The following is a 20,389-nucleotide window of genomic DNA, read 5'->3' on the forward strand; positions in this document are numbered from 1 at the left end:
GCAGATGCAGAACTAAGCTAGGAGACAAGCGTGGTCTCGTGGCAAGGGACAGCCTTGGGAGTCCAGACACTTCTATTCCTAGCTCTACCACTGAGCTGTGAGTGACCTTGGGTAAGCCACTTCCTCTCTCTGCCCCTCTGTTTAAACTGTAAGCTCTTCAGGGCAAGGAGGATCTCTTACTTTGTCTCTGTACTGCTGCCAGCACGACGGGGCCCTGACTGAGACTGGGGCCTCTAGGTGCTGCTGTCACACAATCAATAACAAAAAGAATGCTACGTCCCTTACTTGGAAATAAAAGGCTTAATGGCCTGATTCTCCAAGCCCTACTCATGTTAGTCATCCCATTGCTGGGAGACTTGGGTGAGTAGGGTCTGCAGGATCAGGTGTCAGCATTTTGTATCAATGTTTCTTTACGTTTCCTCTCTGTGTATGTGCAGCAGTAGGACAGCCTGGCACAATTTGTCCACACTGAGTGATCTGGATTTCCACCGCCAACAGGGCTCAGGTGAACCCTTGCCAAAGCAACCGTGACTTACACACATGGTTAGGGGGATAAAGGCCAAAGCTTTTCTCTGTGTGACTCCAATTGCCCTGGAGCGGGAACTGTCTTCTCTGAGTGACTCAGCCTGCAGGCATGCTCCCTCTCTCAGGGGCAGAAGATGGGTTCGGAGAGTTATGTACAGATCAGTAGCCTGGATACTGTGAGTAGAACGTGTCCCTGCACAGAACTGAACTCACTGGATGTTTCATATATGGCCTTCTATGAAAAGAAAACACTTGCTGGATTAAGAGCGATAGCAGTGTACTGCCTACAGTCCAGGAGTTCTTTCTCTCTTCCCCTCCCGCTTTCTCACCCCTCCCCCCCAGGGGCCCAGCACGCCAGTAACCAGACCGCATTCTCAGTAGGCGGTCGTTTAAATGCCTGTTCGCTGCAGAAAGCCTGTTACTCTGAATACCTGATGCACAGATCACATTAACCCGATACAAATTACTGATAGTGTTCTGGGGAAACCCTCATGACCAGGTAGATGTCTGTGACCCAGCTCCCTATGTGCTGTACAGTGCTGAGGCTAACCTACAAAGAGTGACTGCCCGCAAACCATAAAACCGGACACTCCTGTGCAACCCCACCTGCCTTGCTGGTGTCAATGGGCAGAATTCCACTCACACCTACTGAGCTCAGCCCACTGAGTGCAGCTGTGGCCCAGGGTGCTGTTCTTTTGACATCCCATCACAGCCCCTTTTGAAAATCCCACCAGCTGCCTATCTGCATCTGCAGGCACCTAAGTTCCTTCGAAAATCCAGCCCTGTCTCATTGCTTATTGCAGTCAGCTGCAATATATAGTGATCAAACAACTGATGAAGACCTTTACTGCCAAGAGAAGTAACGGAATTCTTAGTGGACTGGACCACTTGCAGGTGTGAATTTTGAACAGCAACAAGCAAAGTGAACTAACCATGTAAAGAAAAAGGCTAAAATTCTAAATATGTAATGAAATATGTAACTTCCATAGCCCACTGTGGCTGTGCTTCTTTATCTTCACATATGTAGTCATATCTACGTAGCTCTCTCTATATATTATGGCTAGGCTTGGAAGGATTTGATTTTTATCGGTAAATGTTGATTTCACCATACACACATATTTTCATCAATGATCATCAAAATCTGAAGCTCGGCAAATAAGATGAATGCCGCTTGAGAGCTTATTAGAGTTTGATTTAAGGATATTTACTTTGTATATTTTGACATGTGACACTGACACTTTGTGCCTTAAGGGTTCTAAATTTTTAACTTTTTGAATATCAGTGTCTACGGTCACTGTATTGCCTAATCCCCCTTAATTGTGAAAAATGAAATCAACACCAGAAAAAAAAGCTTAAAAATAAACATCAATATTATCCGTTGAAATTATAAAACAATAAAAATTTGAATTCTGCCAAGCTTAATTATAGAGACAGGATAGGTGAGGTAATAACTTTTATTGGGCCATCTTCTGCTGGTGAAAGGGACAAGCTTTTGACCTTACACACAACTCTTCTTCAGCCTAATTATGAGGTGTGTGGGTGTGAATTCAGACTGTGTGTTTATATCATTATTTTCACTTTGTAAAAATAAATGGTGATTTTAATCTACTTTTGTACTGATAGTTTCTTTGATGAAACTGTGAGTAATTAATTGTACAGTAGATTTTCTTTCATTGGAAGATAAAGGGGCTTTTACTGAACAGAAATATCAGTCACGTCACTGGAAGCACTACTAGTCAATGGAACAAGGAAAAACATGGAAAACTAACATTTTTTCTCTTAATATTTTGACAGTTCTTGTATAGTGAGTTTCCTTGAAGCTGTACTAAGTACTCTCATTTAAGGCAATGGGATAAACCAATCTTTTCCTACATATTATATTAGTTATTTTTATGAGCAAAAAATATTTTCATTTTCTAGGCCTGGCTGAGGGCTAGTAATATACCTCTAAGGGCTGGTCATTGCCATATACATGTTTCATACTCATGGGCCATCTTCCCTCAATTTAATTAAAAAGGGCCAGATCCTGCAACCCTTACTCACATAGGCAGTCCCATTTGGTTTCATGTAAGGACAACTTGCACAAGTAAGCTTGCCAAGTATCTTATTGAAGGAGACTGTCAAATATTTAGTTCCCCAAATCAACACACAGGGCCAAATTCTCAGATGGTGCAAACTGAGGTGGCTCCATTGAAGTCAACACCAGCTGAGATTTTGGCCTCATAAACCTGCATATTCTAGAGCAGGGGTCGGCAAACAGGGCGCGCAAGCCAATTTTTAATGGCACGCTGCTGTCCGCTGGACCCGGGCAGACAGCAGCATGCCACTAAAAATCCTGCCTGGCCTGGCCCGCTCTTTTCCGCCCCCCGCTCTCTCCTTGCGGGGCAGGCAAGCGTCCCCCTCCCTCTGCCTCTTCCCCCAGCGTGCAGGGTTCCTGCCCCTCCTTCTCTCCCTCCCTGCGGCCGATCAGCTGACGGCCCTTGCTACGGAGCGGGAGAGGTAAAAGCGGAGTTGCAGTGTGCTCTCCGCTCCGGGGACCTTGGGGAAGGGGGTGGAATCAGGGCATATCCCCTCCAGCCCCCTGCCCTGACCCCTGCACCTCCCCCTCACACCCCCAGCCCTCTGTCTTCACCCCTGCACCCCCCCCACAACCCCAGCCCTGACTACGGCACCCCCCCCACATACCGAGCCCCCTGCCCTGACTCCTGCACCCTCCTTACACACCCCTCACATCCCCACTCCCACCCTGAGCACCAAACGGGAGCTCCTGCACACACACCCCTCCCACATTCCCACCTGCACTCCTCGCACCAAATGGGAGCTGCCCAGGTAAGCGCTCCACCCCCAAACCTCCTGCCCCAACCCTGAGCCCCCTCCCTCATTCTAGCTCCTGGCCAGACCCTGCACCCCAACCCTCAGCCTGCTCCTTCACCCCCAGCCCTGTTCTCAGCACGCTCCCATCCTCAGCTCAGTGCAGAGAGAGGAAGAGAATGGCTAGAACCAGGGAGAAGGTAGGTACCTACTCTGTGTGGACAGGGCCGGGACTCCAGACCGGCAGCGGGCTGAGTGGAGCTGGCAGCCGGGACCCTGGCTGGCAGGAGCCAGCGGACGGAACCCCAGACTGGCAGTGGGCTGAGTGGCAGCGGGCTGAGCTGCTCAGCCCCCTGCCGGTCTGGGGTCCCGGCCACCAGCCCCGCTCAGCCCACTGCTGGTCTGGGGTTCTGGCTGCCTGCCCCTTGCCAGCCAGGGTCCCGGCCGCCGGCCTCACTCAGCCCACTGCCGGTCTGGGGTTCTGGCTGCCTGCCCCTTGCCAGCCAGGGTCCCGGCCGCAGGCCCCGCTCAGCCCGCTGCTGGCCTAGATGAACGGAACCCCAGGCTGGCAGCGGGCTGAGCGGGCCGGCGGTGTAAGATCAGCATTTTAATTTAATTTTAAATGAAGCTTCTTAAACATTTTGAAAACCTTGTTTACAGACGACAATAGTTTAGTTATATAATATATAGACTTATCGCGAGAGACCTTCTAAAAACATTAAAATGTATTATTGGCATGCAAAACCTTAAATTAAAGTGAATAAATGAAGACTCGGCACACCACTTCTAAAAGGTTGCCGACCCCTGTTCTAGAGGGATACTGAGTCCCCCTTGTTTCACCTTCTGGACCAACCCTACAGTCCTCACTGACCCAAAGGTTCATGGAAGTCAATGGGTGTCTTGTCCGAGGAAGGGTTTGTGGGCTCAGGGCTCATTATGTGTGGGATTCTCACCTTCAAAACCTGAATAACCCAAGTCAATTAGAAATAAAGCAGCCCCTGGGTTTCTGACATATAAAGGAAGCTGGGCTCGGGTCTGAGCGGTGTTCAGGCAAGTCCTGTGTGCTCCACCGTTCCAAGTTGCATTCAGCTCAGTGTTTGTTTAATTATTTAATGCTGTAGTAACTGATTAAAATGCCTGTTGTATACATTCTCTTTGGGTAGCTCACACTGCTTTGATAGAAGGCAGTTTGTTTTTATAATAGTTTTGTGCACACTGAAAGGTCTCCTAAAGAGCTTTACCATGCAATACGTTAAGTGACCGTAGTGACTTAGCAGGCATACACAGCAGCCATTACACGTTCAGCAATTGTTCCTCAAAGCCTTGGTAGTTATGCAGGCTTAGGGTCTTCAACTGTGCTAGGGACCTTTAACTTCTACCTAGCTAGACACATCTTGGTTTACCAACTCATCCAAATGACAACAGCAGTGCAGCACCCCCTCAAGTATTACACTAGTTATTAAGCCTATGACCTTGTGAAGACTTGCATCCATAATTTAAGGGTCATACACCTCTGGCTCAAAGTCAAGAGGGCCACTCACTGAGCCATTAAGGTATATTTTGTACCTCATCATTCTGCTGCTTTCTTTTCACAGGCAACCATTTTTCAGGTGTTCAGGATTCCTATCTCACCTCTTCTATCACAACCCTCCTGCCAAACTCCTTGCCAGGGTTACTGCAGGCATTCAATACTATACCTTTGAAGCTTTTTTCCATTATGTATGTGTTCTGACGTCTATCCATCCCACAAGCACCTGCATAAAAATGATATATAATGGAAAACAAATGAATATTTATGTAAACTGGAGTGCTCTGACTAATGCGTAGCATATACTCTTTCCCCTCTGTGCATCAAGGGCCCTCGGCACGGGCTTAGCTTTAAACAGGTGCTCGAGCCCCACTTTGACTTCAACGGGACTTAAGCACATGCTTGAAGTTAAGCTCATACTTAAGAGTTTCTCTGAATAGGAACGCTTTCCTGAATCAGCACATCACATTGGACCATCCTTCAGGAGAGCAGGGAGACACCCTGCTGATAAGCTCACTAGTGAAGCAATTAGTTTAGATGTATGCAAAACACAAAACCGAAACACCGCAAACAAACCAATATAACACTAGAAGTTTCAGATTATGGACCAGTTTAGATTGCAAGACAGTTAATTTTAGGGGACGTTTCATCTGTGGATTTGAAAGTTATCTATTCACTAGCTTTGGTTCAGAGATGTTGACTTCACTTTAAAATCTGCACATGATTTAATAAACAGACAAGACGATTATCCTGAAGTGGCTGCACAGATGGCTGAAAGTGTAGCAATTTACAGCGGGCTGCCAATTTCAAAGAAATTGACTTATAAAATTCCATAGGAACATGCCACTCAAGTTACTTGTTTGGGAGGGGATCCTATTTGATTTTACCAACTGGTGTTGCTTAAAATCACCCCAGGTAACAATCAGGCTTAAGAGAACACCAACAATAGCTCCTAAATTCTTCTTAACTCCATCGTCTGGCATTTCTTACAGTCTAGCAGAGCCAATGCAAACTCGGTTACAGAAATAGCACCATATCGCTATAACTTCTAAAATTCACAATCAAGGAACCAAGCTATGTTGTTAGAGAAGCCCTGTGAATAAGACGTTCAAGGATTCTCCTAACTATTCATCCTGAAGTGTCCTTGGTCTCTGCAGGGAACAAGAACGATCTTTCACCCACCCACCCCACAGCAGCAACCTGCAGTATCCACACGGCTCCTCCTTCATGCCAGAGGTGGTGGCTGCAGCCTTGTTTTTCACTGAATAAGTCACCATTGCCCTTAGGTTACCGACAGTCCAAAGTTAAAAGCCATTGGCCCTGATTCACAACTACTCCATCCCTGAGCAGAGCACAGGAAAGGGGGCTTGAGGGGCAGGGCAAAGGTGGCTCTGCACCACCATAGTGCTCCCTGTATTCTGGAGCTTTGCTTCCCAGAGCCCGCTATGAACCACCTTCCTGTCCCAGCCTGCCTCTTTCTCGCCCTCCATCCTCTGCCAGCATATCCTCCAGGAGCTGGGAGCAGCGGGACAGGGCTGCTCTGGCAGTTCTAGGCCAGTGGGGGAGCCCTCTTACATAGGGTATTCCCTGGGGGTTATTTTTGCCCTCTTGAAGGCCCTTTTATTTTGCCAGAGTTGCAGAAAGGGGCTCCAAGTGCAATGGAGAACTGGTTCTAGTGCAGCTGAAGTGGAAAGAACCTGTGTAAAAATGGCATCTTCTCACTCAGTGCAGTGTCTCCTTGTGTGTACCAGAGTCTCATCTGCTTGCATGAATGGAGATATAAGTGGGCACACTTTCCCTGGGGTTGGTGGTGTGCCAGGAGGCCTTTCACCTCTGAAGTGGAGTATGCAACTCCACAGCATTCCCAAATGTGGGGCATTACCTTAAGGGGACATTGAGCCCTTAATAGTGTCCAGACTAACTGTAGAAAGAGTCAACATTCAGAGCATCAGCCACGAGGAGCAGAACTACCTGGCCAGCACAGTTGCAGAAGTGGGGATGGAGAACAAATGGTGGGGAGTGTATTGTGCAGGGTTGGGCAAAGAGAAGGAGCCCGATTACAATGAAATAGTAATTGGGATGGAGATAAGAAGTTTGGCCTGTATGGAATAGAGATGGTGGCAGATACCTCACTTGAGGATTAGTGAGGTAGAGTGGGTTATCCCAGTATAAAGGGAGCAGCAGCAGTCTGAGCCTACAATGAGCAATGGGTGGGGACCATAGGAAGGGACACTGCTTATGTAATGCAGTAGTATCATGTGAAGAGTCCCCGACCTACAAAAGCAGTAACAGAGCAGAGAGGAACAACCTTGCTTGGTGGCTCAGAATCCTCAGAACATGACCGAGTCCCTGCCAATGGCTTGAAAATATTGATTAAAGCCACCATATTTAGAGAAAAAACAAGCATGGAAGAAAATTGGAGCGATGCTGTAGGGTGCTATTCCAGTAGATGTTAGGGATTAATGAGCAGATAATGATGTCTGTAGAGAGGAACAGCATGATTTAGTGACTTATCAGGTCAAGATTTACCCCAAGCAACAATAATCTCACTCCTGTTCACTGAAACATGAAGACAATCTACTGTGACAGGGTCAGGCCAGATGGCTACAGGAGAGTGATAGAAGGCGGATATATTAGCCCCAGGTTAAGCAGGTCCCTTTTCCCTGGGTAAGGTAACGGGCAGTTCCAGAACAATCAGGAACTTGCTGGAACCAATTAAGGCAGACAGGCTAATTAGGACACCTGGAGCCAATTAAGAAGCTGCCAGAATCAATTAAGGCAGGCTAATCAGGGCACCTGGTTTAAAAAGGACCTCACTTCAGTCAGTGAGGGGTGAGCAAGGAGTTGAGAGTGAGAGGATGTGCTGCTGGAGGTCTGAGGAGTACAAACGCTATCTGGCATCAGGAGGAAGGTCCTGTGGTGAGGAGACAGAAGGTGTTGGGAGGATGCCATGGGGAAGTAGCCCAGGGAGTTGTAGCTGTCACACAGGTGTTATATGAAACACTGTAGACAGCTGTGATCCACAGGGCCCTGGGCTGGAACCCGGAGTAGAGCGCGGCCTGGGTTCCCCCCATACCCCCAATTGGATACAGGAGGAGTTGACCTGGACTGTGGATCCCACCAGAGGGGAAGGTCCCTGGCCTGTCCCCCGACCCACTAGGTGGACCAGCAGAGACTGTGGGGATTGTTCTCCTTCCTTTTCCCCATGCTGGCCAGTGATGAGGTTAGCTGAGTGAACGGCAGGTTTGAGCCACTAGCAAAAGTGGCCAAACTAAGGGCTGCCGTGAATCTCTGAGGCAAACAAATCCGCCAATAAGCGCAGGACCCACCAATAAGGCAGAGGAGGAACTTTGTCACACTATGTACAGTATTGTTTTATCTATGCTGGGTGCCCTCATGAGATGTATACAGAAATCTCTTCATTACACCTATGAAGATCTAAACCAACGTCCTGATGAAGATTTCTGAATAAACTATTGGTGACTGTTGTCTAGATCCACTAACACACTCCTGCAATTTGGTAGTTCAGAAACTAAGAATATAGATGATTAGCTAAGACAGTAAGAATGGCTATACTGGGTCAGACCAATGGTCCACCTAGCCCAGTATCATGTCTTCCAACAGTGGCCAGTGCCAGAGGCTTCAGACGGAATGGGCAATTTATCGAGTGATCCATCCCTTGTCATCCACTCCCAGCTTCTGGCAATTAGAGGTTTAGGGACATCCAGAGCATGAAGTTGCAATGCTGACCATTTTAGCTAACAGCCACAGATGGAATTATCCTCCACGAGTTTATCTAATTCTTTTTTGAACCCTGGTATACTTTTGGCCTTCACAACATCCCATAGCCATGAGTTCCACAGGCTGACTGAGCATTGTGTGAAGTACTTCCTTATGTTTGTTTTAATCCTGCTGCCTATTAATTTAATCAGCTGACCCCTGGTTCTTGTGTTATGTGAAGGAGCAAATAACACGTCCTTATTTACTTTCTCTTTACCAGTCATGAATGTATAGACCTCCATCACCCCCTTAGCCATCTCTTTTCCAAGCTGAACAGTCCCAGTCCTTTTAATCTCTCCTTGTATGGAAGCTATTCCAGACGCTTAATACTTTTTGTTGCCCCTCTCTGTACTTTTCCAATTCTCATATACCTTTTTTGAGATGGGAAGACCAGAACTGCACACAGTATTCAAGGTGTGGGCATACCATGGACTTACATAGCAGCATTATGATATTTTCTGTCTTATTAACTATCTCTTTCCTAACGATTCCCAACATCCTGTTCGCTTTTTTGACTGCTGCTGCACAATGAGCAGATGTTTTCAGAGAACTATCCACAGTAACTCCAAAATCTTTTTTGAGTGGTAACAGCTAATTTAGACCCCACCATTTTGTATGTATAGTTGGGATTATGTTTTCCAATGTTCATTACTTTGCATTTACCAACACTGAATTTCATCTGCCACTTTCTTGTCCAGGCACCCAGTTTTGTGAAATCCCTCGGTAACTCTTCATGAGGGCCAGATTCTGATCTCAATTCCATTGGTGTAACTTTAGTGTAACTTGTACAATTGACATTGGCAATACACATAACTCCTGAGTCACTCCAACTGAGAGCTGAATTTGGCCTTTAGTTTGTGAGCTGCTTGGAGCAGGGACCTCAGCTTTTATTTGTCTGCAAACCACCACGCACACTTATGGTAATATAGGAATAATGAGATCTGCCTTATCCAATTACTTTCCAGGTTACCAGGTAGGTCAATATTTTGCTGCATAACTTTGCAAATATCCTTTATATTTAAGATTTGTCTATTTCTCATTAAAAGTAGAGATGAGGCTGAGCCAAAGCTCATGATCCAGACACCCTGATCGTCCCAAATGTTCCCATCCAAATCCAGCCTGGGCCCATCTCTAACAGTCACCTCACCTATTGGTTTTAACTGTTTTTTTGACCAAGCTTTTCTGAATGCACAGGACTCAGTCTTGCAACCTCTTAACCATGCAAACAGTCCCTACCCAGATGAATGGACCATACCTGCACAAGTCCCACTGAACTCCCTGGGGCTACTCATGTAAGGATGACTTGCTAGAATGAGGGTTTGCAGAATTGTGCCTGTAAAGCCCAGTTTGTAAACAGAAAGAACCTTCTGGAGATTCTCCTTGCTTACCAAGTTTTCTGTGAGTGTGTATTTGCGTATCGTTGGACAGTTAAAATGGAAAGGCCAGGAATTAACAGGCTTGGTTAGCATAATGCAGCTGAGTGAAAGGAAAGAATACAGCATGCAGCATGGGCATGAGGAAGGCTGATGTCTGCCTAGTGAAACACTAACCCTCGGACTGCAGCAGTTTAAGTTAGGTCTCTGTTACCTAATGCAATGTCAGTCATTTCCTTATCCTCCAAAATCAAAAATGTGACCTTTCAAAGAACCTCCCAGTGTAATTTACATGACTTTTCCCCTCTTTTCTAATGCCTAATAAGCTAAACACAGAAACCAAACCAGGCCGGAGAAGAGGAACAGAGAGCACACGGAGCCCAGAACAGAACATATCACATGTTCACTAAATGTTGGGTAAAAGTGACAGAAAACTATGATGACTAATGTTTTAGACACATACTGGTATGTGCCCTGTGGTAAGGCAGCTGCCAAAGACAATATAATTGCTAGTTTTATTTTGAACAGCATACCAGACGGACCAAAATAATGATCAACTCACCTTCCACTGAGCCAGGGAGCACTGGTTGACTGATCCCCATGTATATGTATACATATACATATGTGTATTCCATATATGTATGTTCCATACACATAGTATATTTCAGAAATGTTTCTTTCGTTGGAGCGATCTGGACTCAAGATTTGAAAGAGATGAACGGAAAACTAACAGGACTAACATCAACACAATTCAACCTAATTTCCAAAACCCTATGAGCAAGATCCCCCCACACCTACTTTCTCTCTGCTACACAGGGCCGTCCCTACCTATTTTGGTGCCCTATGCAGCCCCCCCGGCCTCCACGGGAGGGGAGTGGGGGGAGGAGGGGCTGGCCCCAGGCCTCCACGGGAGGGAGCTGGGGGAAGTGGAGTGACCTCACCCCAGCCTGCTCCGCTCCCCTGGCTCCCAGGCTTGGGGGGAGGGGGGAACTTTCTTGTCAGCAAGTTAAAGAAGTATGGGCTGGATGAATGCACTATAAGGTGGGTATAAAGTTGGCTAGATTGTCGGGCTCAACGGGTAGTGATCAATGGCTCCATGTCTAGTTGGCAGCCGGTATCAAGTGGAGTGCCCCAAGGGTCAGTCCTGGGGCCAGTTTTGTTCAATATCTTCATAAATGGTCTGGAGGATGGTGTGGATTGCAGTCTCAGCAAATTTGCGGATGATACTAAACTAGGAGGAGTGGTACATACGGTGGCAGGTAGGGATAGGATACAGAGGGACCCCACAAATTGGAGGATTGGGCCAAAAGAAATCTGATGAGGTTCAACAAGGATAAGTGCAGGGTCCTGCACTTAGGACGGAAGAATCCAATGCACCGTTACAGACTAGGGACCGAATGGCTAGGCAGCAGTTCTGCGGAAAAGGTCCTAGGGGTGACAGTGGACGAGAAGCTGGATATGAGTCAACAGTGTGCCCTTGTTGCCAAGAAGGCCAATGGCATTTTGGGATGTATAAGTAGGGGCATAGCCAGCAGATCGAGGGACGTGATCGTTCCCCTCTATTCGACATTGGTGAGGCCTCATCTGGAGTACTGTGTCCAGTTTTGGGCCCCACACTACAAAAAGGATGTGGAGAAATTGGAGAGAGTCCAGTGAAGGGCAACAAAAATGATTAGGGGTCTGGAACACATGACTTATGAGGAGAGGCTGAGGGAACTGGGATTGTTTAGTCTGCAGAAGAGAAGAATGAGGGGGGATTTGATAGCTGCTTTCAACTACCTGAGAGGTGGTTCCAAAGAGGATGGTTCTAGACTATTCTCAGTGGTAGAAGAGGATAGGACAAGGAGTAATGGTCTCATGTTGCAGGGGGGGAGGTTTAGGTTGGATATTAGGAAAAACTTTTTCACTAGGAGGGTGGTGAAACACTGGAATGCGTTACCTAGGGAGGTGGTAGAATCTCCTTCCTTAGAAGTTTTTAAGGTCAGGCTTGACCAAGCTCTGGCTGGGATGATTTAATTGGGGATTGGTCCTGCTTTGAGCAGGGGGTTGGACTAGATGACCTCCTGAGGTCCCTTCCAACCCTGATATTCTATGATTCTATGGAACCGCCCCCACAGCACTCACAGGCGGTGTGTCTGGGAGCCAGGGGAGTGGAGCAGGCTGGGGCCGGGTCACTCCACTTACCATGACAGTGAGTTCAGCGTCGGGCCTGGCTGCAATCTTCAGGGGAGTGGGGCTGGGACGGGGGCCTGGGAAAGAGCCGGAGCAGGGGCTGGAGCAGTACGGTGCCCCAAATTTCCTGGTGCCCTACATGGCTGCATGCTTTGTGTATGGGTAAGAACGGCCCTGCTGCTACATCAGGCTTTCATAACCCTCTTTTGATACTGGTGTTTACAACACTCCTCAAAATTCTCCTGCAGGGCCCCAGAGCTGCTGAGAGATGTGTGCTCTATTACTTTGTTAGCTGGAAAAGGAAGAAATGTGAAAATACATAATATTCCAGTTCTGGAGACCCTGAATTTAGGGAAAGTTTGGGTCTGGGTCCAAATCCACAGTATGCTACTGGCCTCTTCTATTACAGACCACACCAAAATCCTGGACTGAAGCATTCTCCCGAAGACCCTGACATTTGAGAAAATTTTGAACCACATTTGGATCTCAAACATTATGGCTCAGGCCTATCTCAAACAACTGAAGCATATCTGTATTTGTAATGGCTGCTTAGTTGTTGCAAACGTACCCCAAACCAGGTGCTCAGACACTGCATTTGGGGACATGGCAGACAGAATCAGCCATTCTTGTTTACAGCCTGTTCCAAGACTTGATTAAATTAGCAAAATGATGTGGTGGTTTTTTTTTAATGTATTGAGTGGTTTGAGACTTTGGACGTGTTTAGTATGTGCTCTGGAGGCTAAAATCTGTACACTTTACTGATATTTTTTTCTCCATGGTGCACACATAGTAGCCTGTTATTGTAGGGTGTCACCCACTCCAGAATAACATGACCCAGAATATTCTACAGCCAGACAAACAGGCAGTACATTCAGTAAATTCCTGGAATGGGAGGCAGGGAAGAGAAAAAACAAAGACAAGCCACTCCCTGAAGCTGACAGGACTAGGTTTCATGCAGGTAATGCAGGCAAGTAATAAACCCCAAATCAAAGTCTATGGCTCAAATACTGATCTCTCTGCAGCTCATCTATGACAATAAGTTGTGTACTGGGGTTTATCTGTCTGAAGTGTGCCTGTCACCATCAAGGTTCCTCCAATCCCTGTAAACAGATACGATTACCTCTGTGCACCAGCTCTGACCAACCAGTTTAGAATCCAGGAGGGAAATGAGCCAGTTATGATAAAGTCTGATGGAGATTTGACTGAGATCCAAGTAGCCCTTCCACATATTCCTAAACAACTGAACATGTGAATACTGTGGACTCAATTAAAAACCTGGTCCCTGCCAAAGCCTGCCATTCCTTCTCTAGTGAGTTCACTTTCCAGCAGGAATCAAAGGGATGAAAAATGACTACTCAGTAAAACAAGTAAAGAATATGCTGATGCAACTGGGTGAATCTGGTCCATTCTATGCTACTTAAAGCTCTTATTGCACTTTGATTCTGCTTCTTGGATCTACAAGTCTAAAAGGCATTAGCGTGCACTAAGGAAGTTGCAAGGATGCTGGGCCAAATTCCATACAACCCCATTGACAGCACTGCACATGGATGACTCACTTGTTCCTGAGCTGCTTTCCTTCTATTGGGTCCAAAACAGCTCCCATTAAACTCAACGGACAGACTCACATTGGGAGTTGGACTGAACCCTTAGTTATAAATGTAGAGAGTTTGTTAATGCAGTGGGTTGGTAATAGTCCGTGCCCATGTGCTCAACCATTCTTACACAGTTCCGTTCCCATGTTCAGCCACCAATGGATAAGCTGTCACTAGTCCTTCCCACAGTGATCTCTCACCTCAATTTTCGTCATTACTGGACCATGATTAAAGGGCATGCATCTGAAAGATGGCACCATTCCTTTGCCCATTCCTCCCTGCCCCAATTACGATCAGTCCTTTAGATGGGAAACTTGAAACATGGCTCCCAGACAGCATTTCTCTCTCTCTTTTCCACTAAGAAAAAAAGGGAATGACCCATAACCAAGCACAGACAGATGTTGTAAACTGGCAATTGTGGGCAATCAAAAGGAAAGATGTTTCCCAAAGGTGTAAAAACACGTCCAGCCTGCTGGAACAATCTTAACTGTAGAAACCACAAATATCTAAGATTTACTGCATAGGTCCCCTTAGGATGATAGGGAGAAGGAGAAAAGGTTACCTAAGGTTCTGTTTTGTCATCTACACATGCAGTTACCTTTATTAGATATGCGCCAGAATGGCGGGGGAATACTGCACAGGAAAAGCCTTCTAGCATGTCCAAAATGAACCCCCTAGGTCCTTCCAGAGATAAAGATATACACACACACACATACATATAAGTAGTTACTATGCCTGTGCAATAACCAGTTTCAAGGTCTCAGGTCCAAGCAAGAATGTAGAACTGGAAAATTCTTTCTGAATTCGTAGGGCTTAACATCTGCATATTTCGGAGTTAGTCTCCAAAGAGGGATTCTCAGATTTAATCTTATTTTCTGGAATTTGTATTTATAATAGTTGCAATTTCTAAGCTGATTGTAGGAGCCTTGGGAGCTGATCCTTTGGTCTGGTAGGTCGGAAAAGCACCTCCCTCAGCACTATTGTCTCAGCAAGAGAAAACAAGTGAGATGGCTGACGAAGGAGCCAGAGAAGCAACGGAGGACGATAAGAGTTTCCCATCCGTGGTGGTTGATCTACCACTGAGAATCCATGGATTTGTCTTCCCCATTTCCACCTAACCTACACGCCTACTGTTTCTGGTGCTCTGCGGGGATACAATAAAGGAGCAACCCTCTGCCACCATCTTTTGCCCAGTGTATGGTTTTGGGATCAGGATCCAGCATTCAGCCCTATCGGGAGAAGTTCCATTGAAATGCTACTCCCTGGAAGGGCTGTGAAAAATATTTGCGACTCAGAATTCGAGGTTTTCACAGTTCAATGTGAATATGAGAAGATGGGCCGACTCTGAGAGGTTTATTGCTCAAAAGCAGCAGCATTTTCAAATGAGAATCTGCTCATTTTTCATGCAAAAGTGGCCGGGTTTTGGAGCAAAAACCTCAACATTTTGAAAATGGGGCTGGGGGATCATCAATTTCCATGCTGAAACTCAGAAAAAAATGCACATTTTTATGCGTCTATGTGAAACTGAACGTTTTCTGGAAAATTCTGATTAAAACAAGACATCTGGGCTACAAAGTGGAATGGAAAGAAACTGTATCTATTTTTCCTTGAGATCTAATCCGCTCATCATTATTGAATGTCACTCTTTTTGTATCCAAAGGCACCTAGAAATGCTTCTGCTAGAAAAAAAAACCACACAGGTGTGCAAACCAAGTCTGGTACACAGGAGGTGCAAGAGGCCACAAGCAAATGAAAATAGTGTTTGCAAGTAAAGGAGTGATAAAGTGGTAGAGGAAAAACTAAGATGAAGACAACGTTTGGGCAGAATTTATATGCCTTCCCCTCAATCTCCAAACACACATCAGGATAGCAGCAGCAGCTCTATGAATTATCATGCAGATGAGCACATCAATGGCTGGTGACGCAGAAAGCTTTGCACTGAAATCCTACAGATTTGTGATTTTCCTGAAGCAGGAATTGAAAATGACACTTGGTCTATGGGCATAGGCACTGCTATCCTCAGTGCCAATGACGCACTGTCTAACCAAGGAAATAACGACAAGCGTAAGGCTCACATTCATTCCTCTGCCTAGTGTGTTGTGAGATCTCACATAATTCTGCTTACCACTAGCCTTTCTGCACACTTTATTTTCAGCAAATGCGTTCTGCCATTGACGAGCTTCATTTCAGGTGCTCAGACAGGATAGCTTTTGAGCAATATACAAAACATGGCATTTTACCTTCTTGGAGGTACCAGCTGCTCAAACCGTGTCAGAACTCATGCTGGGGAATGGAAAGGAACACTGGGCCTGATTCACTGTTACAGTTGGGTTGCTTTGTACCACACTGGTGGTGCCAAGCAGATCTAAAACTGGCCAGTGGAGGATTAACTGGGATGTAGCAGCTCCTACCCCACCCCTCCTTTCCAGCTACAGGCTTCAAAGGGAATTTTGATGAGTAAGGCTTATAGGGTTCTCAACTTATTTACTAATTTATATCAGTTAAGCAGGAAAGAGGGTCAGAAATCTTAACCTGAATGAGTTTCACTGTTCTAAGTCAATTCCAAAAAGACATCCCATGCATGGAATAGATCAATGTGGTTCAACAGACCAAACCAGAAAGCCAGATCGTCCACTCAGGTTTCTGCAAGGTGTGGTTTGTGGTAAAGAAAACTACTGTCAAGTCTAAATCTTTCACCACTAGTAATTCTTTTAGCGAAATAAGGACAATGCCAATATTATTTTATTGTTAGTACCTTTATGGATGACTGAACTGGACTTGGAATTGCTCTAAATTCTACTTAAATCATTAAATTGTTTAAAATTACTGACCTAGTTCATTCAGATAGCTGTACGGTCTCCGGTCTGCAGTTTCTCTGTCGGGGACTTTGTTACTGAGCTGTTCAAAAAGCATGACAATGGGTTAACACTGAACCAAACAACCCTACCACTCAAGACCTTGACTCAACTATACCATAAACCAAAATGGTCGGTGACTATTACTTCTGCCTCATCAACTCAGTTCTTTATATATTTATAATTTGAAAGTTTTTAGCTACGATATGGGAAAAATCACAAAGGAAGGACACTTCACCAAGTAATGTACACAAACATGCTGGAAAAAAGCATGACTTCCTAGGGTAACCATTAATTATGAATCAAATGTTTGTGCAAATGGAGAGACACACTGGCAGCTTCAAAACAAATGATGAAGATGAATATAGCAAAAAAAACCCCTACATAAGCATGCAGGCATGAGCTGTTTGGAATAAGGGGGATTTAATTATGCATCGATATATTTAGTTAACAGATATAACAGGTACAAGATTTCTCACAATTCAAGGAAAATAACATCAAGAAGAACAAGGCATGAAGCCACAGGCAGATCTGCCAACACAATCAGAAGGGAGTCCAGGGCTTCCATCCATACACCACTGCTGGAAAGTTTTATCTTAGAGACTGGCATCTGGGTCATGCCATGTGCCAAGGCTGCACTAGCAGCTGGCTTCTGTGCTAGAGCAGATAGAGAAAGTTGAAAAGGAAAACAGCCCACGTTGCCAGCAACAGAAAACAGCAGCGTCCGGTGAAGGCTGCTATTGTATTAAGCACATTACCATATGCTCCTGAGTTTGCTGCCATTTCTAGAATGTATGTCAAGATAAGCCTAAACTGAGCCAGGCTGGCATTTAGTCACAAGCCTGGTCTAGGGGGCACTGCAGAGACACAGTGGCCCGGAAGCAGCACTGGAGAGATCGGTATCTATCTGAGGCATGACCTCCCTAGTACTGTTCTAGGGTGGGCACTTTGCATCAACCACTGAGCTGGTGCACAATGCTCCCCTTGTATGTTGACCTATGCAGATGGATTTTGGCTCCATTCCCACACTGGAAGGAGCAGAAGGAAAGAGTCCTTATGCACTCTGGTGGTCGTGCCGGGCTCACTCACATTCTGGGTCTCTATGCAGAGAGGTTAGCACTACTGAATTTATGGACCTTACATTTAGAGCCAAGGTGCCTATGGACAAACAGGAAGGACCTCTGATTTGCTGTAGTCACTACAGCTGGTTGGGAATTTTCCAATGAAACGTTTGGTCAGAAAATGACAATACACTGAAAACAAAATTATTTGTAGGAAAAGGGCCATTTTGAAGAAAAATGTTTTGAAATAGAGCCATTCCATTTCAACATTTTTAAATGAAAATTTTGGGGTGTTTCAAAATTTCAATTAATTTATACCAAAAAAAAAAAGCAAAGCTCAAAGTCAAAACAAAACATTTCAAACAACATGATTTGAAATTTCTCTTGGATTATTGTTTGCAAACATTTTCAAGATTTTGGTAGATCTGGGGCCAGGAAAATTTTCTGAAAGCTTGAAGACTCTCTTGGGAAGGAAAAAATGTTTCCTGCCCAGCTCTAACAGTTATCTAGTTACTGCGGACACCATGTTACAAAACACAACATTTATTTCCCATGCTCCGGTGTTTGACTTTAGCCCGGTGTTTCTGGCATTCCCGATAGTTAGAATGGAAACACTATGGTAAATTTCCAACTGCATGCAGTGAATCTGATATACAAGCGTCCACTTTTATTTCAAACTCAGAACAAAAGCTACCTCAGACTAAATTCTTCTATACGATATCTATTGGTGTGTACTGAACCATATGTAGTGTGCTTAAGGCTAACAGGTTACTCAAGAAATGCATATAAAGTGTCACTTTAATTGTACAATCTGAAATTCACTATTCCTAGTGTAGAACAAAACTTCCCATGGTGCTGGGTGAGTGCTCCTAGTGCCGTAGTGAGACTGGAACTGTGCAAAGCCCATTCATGCTGTGATTCTCATGTGTTCGTACCACCAGAATTTCACTTTGTTCTGGGTTTGAATGGATCTAAACCTCCGTGTGAATTCCACCTGAAACTGCCATGTTTCACCTGGCCCCAGCACAAAGATGTCCAAAGTCACAGTTCTAATGTGAAAGCATGAATTGGATTTGCCTGAAGGGCTCAGTGAACTTTCCTAAATCATGGCTGAGTTTGGAGTTAGTAACAACACATGGAATTGGACAAGATCCTTAGGGGCTTGTTATTAGCATTGCACGCAGCTCTGTATTGATGCTCTCTTTTAGGGAGTGCAAGGTGTGCATTTGTATTTTTACTGGTGAGACTTAGTTTCGTGCAATTAAATCTGTATGATTATGGTAGAGGCTGTGGGCACGGTAGGTTTAAAAAAGGCCAGGTACATGGGAATCACAAACCCTGGAGCCATTTAAACTTAGTGCAGCTCGTGGTAGAGGACAAACCCAATGCGCACTGCCCCAGTAGGAGCTCCAGGAAGCCAGGTGCCAACAGCAAGCACCATGCTCCCCAGAGCTCAGGGGAGGCATGGCCACTCTGCTTCCTTTTGGAAATCTGCTGCCAGGCACTCCCTTCTGTGTCGGGCAGCTCAGCTAGCTGTTGTAGAGGTGGGGAGCATGGCAATTAGTTCATCCCATTTAAGTGCCTAGCCTTGTAGGGTCTTTGAACTTGGGTGGGTCCAAGTCCTGCAGCCAACACTCAGGGGCACAAGCTGGGGAGGCTCCTTATGCCATGTCCCTTTCCTCCTGCACCAGGGCAGGGTTGGACACTCTTGCTCTTAGGTTTTCCTGGAGTTTAGTTTAAGGGAAGACTTGTAATAACCATGGGCCAAATCATTCAGTTCTTACTCCCCCACACTCACTTCTAATTGTTTGGAGGAGTCCCAGGTGTTTTACATATTGAGTACCCATGTGGATTGGTACACACACGGGGAACCCATAGAAGTGCAGGACTGGAAGGGACCTCAATAGGTCATCTAGTCCAGTCCCCTGCACTCAGTGAAGGGCTAAGTAATAACTAGACCATCCCTGACAGGTGTTTCTCTGACCTGTTCTTAAAACCTTCAGCAACAGAGATTCCACAACCTCCCTAGGCAATCTGTTAGAGTGCTAAACTACCCTGACAGTTAGGAATTTTTTCCTAATGTCCAACCTCAACGTCCCTTGCTGCAATTTAAGCCCATTGCTTCTTGTCCTATCCTCGGAGGTTAAGGAGAACAATTTTTCATCCTCCTCCTTGTAAAAACCTTTTATGTACATGAAAACTGTTAGCATGTCCCTCCTCAGTCTTTTCTTCTCCAGACTAAACAAACCCCATTTTTTAAAATCTTTCCTCATAGGTCTTGTTTTCTAGACCTTTAATCATTTTTGTGCTCTTCTCTGGACCTTCTCCAATTTATCCACATCTTTCCTGACAGGTGGTACCCAGAACTGGACATAATACTCCACTTGAGGCCTTATCAATATGGAGTAGATTGGAAGAATTATGTCTTGTATCTTGCTTACAACACTCCTGCTAATACATCCCAGAACGATGTTTACTTCTTTTGCAATAAGTTACACTGTTGTCTCATCTTTAGCTCATGATCCACTATAACCCCAGATTCCTTTCCACAGGGCTCCTTCCTAGGCAGTCATTTCCCATTTTGTATGCGTGCACTCAATGTATAAAATACAAGAGGCGATAGCTACATGTACCTATGTAAACCGACAGTACTGTGGTTCTCCAATTGCTTTCTGAAACAGTTTAGCTGTGC

At 45.5% G+C, this 20,389-nt stretch overlaps 1 protein-coding gene across 1 annotated transcript in view; it reads right to left on the reverse strand.

Annotated features, from left to right (window-relative positions):
* The window catches only part of MEGF11 (multiple EGF like domains 11), a 382,058-nt gene that overhangs the window by 12,277 nt on the left and 349,392 nt on the right, over positions 1 to 20,389 (reverse strand). The window contains exons 24-25 of the mRNA XM_084641366.1: positions 16,613 to 16,679; positions 5,034 to 5,090 (exon numbers count right to left, since the gene is read on the reverse strand). Coding sequence (XP_084497492.1) covers positions 5,034 to 5,090; positions 16,613 to 16,679 — 124 coding nt within the window. The remainder of the gene's footprint in view (positions 1 to 5,033; positions 5,091 to 16,612; positions 16,680 to 20,389) is intronic.

This window comes from Lepidochelys olivacea (assembly GCF_965140295.1).
Source record: "Lepidochelys olivacea isolate rLepOli2 genome assembly, chromosome: 10".
In the NCBI taxonomy this organism is placed as follows: Eukaryota; Metazoa; Chordata; order Testudines; family Cheloniidae; genus Lepidochelys; species Lepidochelys olivacea.